The sequence below is a fragment of the Lactuca saligna genome, chromosome 4, assembly GCF_052625555.1.
Source record: "Lactuca saligna cultivar CGN05327 chromosome 4, ASM5262555v1, whole genome shotgun sequence".
Taxonomy (NCBI): Eukaryota; Viridiplantae; Streptophyta; class Magnoliopsida; order Asterales; family Asteraceae; genus Lactuca; species Lactuca saligna.
This window is the reverse complement of record NC_136420.1, coordinates 259,262,103-259,264,687: the sequence shown is the minus strand read 5'-3', so window position 1 is coordinate 259,264,687 and position 2,585 is coordinate 259,262,103. Positions and strand designations below refer to the sequence as shown.

General features: G+C 30.5%; 1 protein-coding gene across 1 annotated transcript; it reads left to right on the top strand.

The window, feature by feature from the left end:
- Positions 1-414: 414 nt before the first annotated feature.
- LOC145040606 (uncharacterized) lies at positions 415-1,266 on the top strand. Its single transcript, XM_078988513.1, has 3 exons — positions 415-901; positions 1,019-1,164; positions 1,258-1,266. The coding sequence occupies exons 1-3, from the start codon at positions 415-417 to the stop codon at positions 1,264-1,266; spliced, it is 642 nt and encodes a 213-aa protein (XP_078844639.1).
- Positions 1,267-2,585: the final 1,319 nt, after the last annotated feature.

The following is a 2,585-nucleotide window of genomic DNA, read 5'->3' as shown; positions in this document are numbered from 1 at the left end:
TTGTAACCTGTATTGTCTCGTACTGCACAACTGCTTCTTCAGAATAATGCTAATTCAAGAAACATTCAAAGGAGAAACACAATCCACAGAGATCGTTTAGAGGCTGAAGTACTACTGATCCGACATTATTTTGCAGATAATTCAAACTATGGTCACACGCAATTCCGCAGAAGATTTCGTATGAGCAAATGTTTGTTTATACAACTTGTTTGTGACCTGGAGACGAATTATCCTTATATTCAAACAACATGGGATGCAACAAATCAAAGAAGTTTCAGTGCACTACAAAAATACACATCAGCAATACATCAATTAGCGAAGGGTTATAACCCAGACTCGTTAGATGGGTATCTGAATATGTCATAAAGAACTTCTCGTGAAGCTCTTGAAAACTTTTGCTACGATGTTGTCCAAATGTATAAGGCTGAATATTTACGCCATCTAACATCCACTGGCATTCAACTTTTGTATGAAGCATATGAAATTGGATATGGATTCCTTGGAATGCTTGGTAGCATTGACTGCACACATTGGAATTGGAGGAATTGTCCAACGGAATTAAGAGGCAAATACATGAGGGTTGACCATCAGTATCCATCAATAATATTAGAAGCAATGACGTCACAAGATTTATTGTTTTGGCATGTATTCTATAGTGTAGCCGGCTCTAACAATGATTTAAACTTCCTCTACCAATCACCATTGTTTGATGAGAAATGTCATGGAACAAGACTCGATTGTTCATTTTATCCGAATGGTGAACGTTACAAACATGGTTACTATCTTGCGGATGGAATATATCCATCATGGGTTGTATTTGTGAATGCATATCCATATCCAATTACCGACAAAATGATATGGTTCAAGGCGGCACAAGAATCGGCAAGAAAGGACATAGAACGTGATTACGGGGTCCTTAAAGGACGTTTGGGCGTATCAAAGATGCATGCATGAGCTATGACGGTGAAGAAAACAAAAAATATATTGTACGCTTTTATTATACTACACAATATGATAGTGAAAGATGAGGGTGCTGTGATATCTCATGTGTATCAGCCCGATCCCTCCACCAACGAAGTTGATGACCAAGAAATAATACATGAGTTGCGCAACACTAAAACCCACCACCAACTTCGATCTGATCTTACTGATCACATTGAACATGTCTACATTCAAACTCTAGATAATAACTAGTTAATTTGGATAGACGATTTAGGATTTAAATTATATTGTCTTTTTTTAAATTTATTTTGGTAGGTATCGTGATTTATAATTATCGTGTATATTTTATTTGTAGTGTGGTTTTTAATTAAATGTTATTTTTAATAATATTTTATATATTTTTATTTTAAATTAGCAAAAAAAAAATCAACAAAAAGATGTTATGTTTTATTTTAATTTATATTTTCTAATTTAATTAAATAAAAAAGAATATTAAATGTTATTGTTAATATTATTTTAGAAATTTTTTTTATTTAGCAAAAAAAAAAAAAAAAAAAATTATTTTTATTTCAATTTATATTTTCTAATTTAATTAAATAAAAAAGAATGATATGGAAAATGGGTTGAATGTGTTGGAAAAGATAGGGTTTCCATATGTTGTGGGTTGAAAAAAATAGAAGAATAAGAAAAATAGGAAAACTGATGTGGCAGTGGGTTAAATGAGTTCGGAGAGAATAACTTTCTCATTCTTAAGAAGAATATCATAATTTTTCTTAAACATGTTAATCGTCTGTTTATACAAAAATGATAGATGAAACGAGTACCTAAATAAAATCGGGATATGAGTACTTATGGTGATAGAAATGCACCATTAGCACTTTTTTTTTCTTTTTTTGTAAGTTCAAATGTAATTATGTTTTAAACCCTAAATTAATATGGAAAAAGAGAATAACTGGTCAGGATAATACTTGAGATGTTGTAAGTTATGTCTACATTATGTGAAATAAGTAACCCGATTAATACATTAATGGCTTATTATAGAAAAGTAGACTTTATTCATAAACGCGCGATATATGATTCATAGTCGGTTAGTTACGATGGTCCATTTATTATATTCCAAATAGAAGTGGCTTTTTGGAGACATGCGTTAGCTTTTATGATATTTTAGCTTAATATTTCTTTTTAAATGACAGTAAACTAAGATATTTAGTTTGGAGCCCAAACTCATGATATTTAAAGAGCATGATATTTGAAGATATTTAGTGGACTAAGATATTTAGTATGGAGCCCAAACTTATGATATGATATTAACATTAAATCATGTCATAAACATTTACATAATAATCACTAAATCTTTGTTTCTTTAAATAAAAATAAAAAAATAATAACATATTTGCCAAAAATGTGAATTTTCTTCATAGGAATATGAAACCAAGACTTAAAGATTAGTTTCCTTTGATCTCTCCGATGTGAAGATGTTGCCTTTGTCGTCCCTCCGTATTCTTAGGGTGTCATCCACATATCTTTTACCATGAAATCAAGGCTTTAACAATGGCAAACTCTTTTTATATAGGGCTAACTTATTTATATTAAAAAAAAAACCTTTATTTATTATGTTTAACAAATTTGTCGCCAAATTTTTT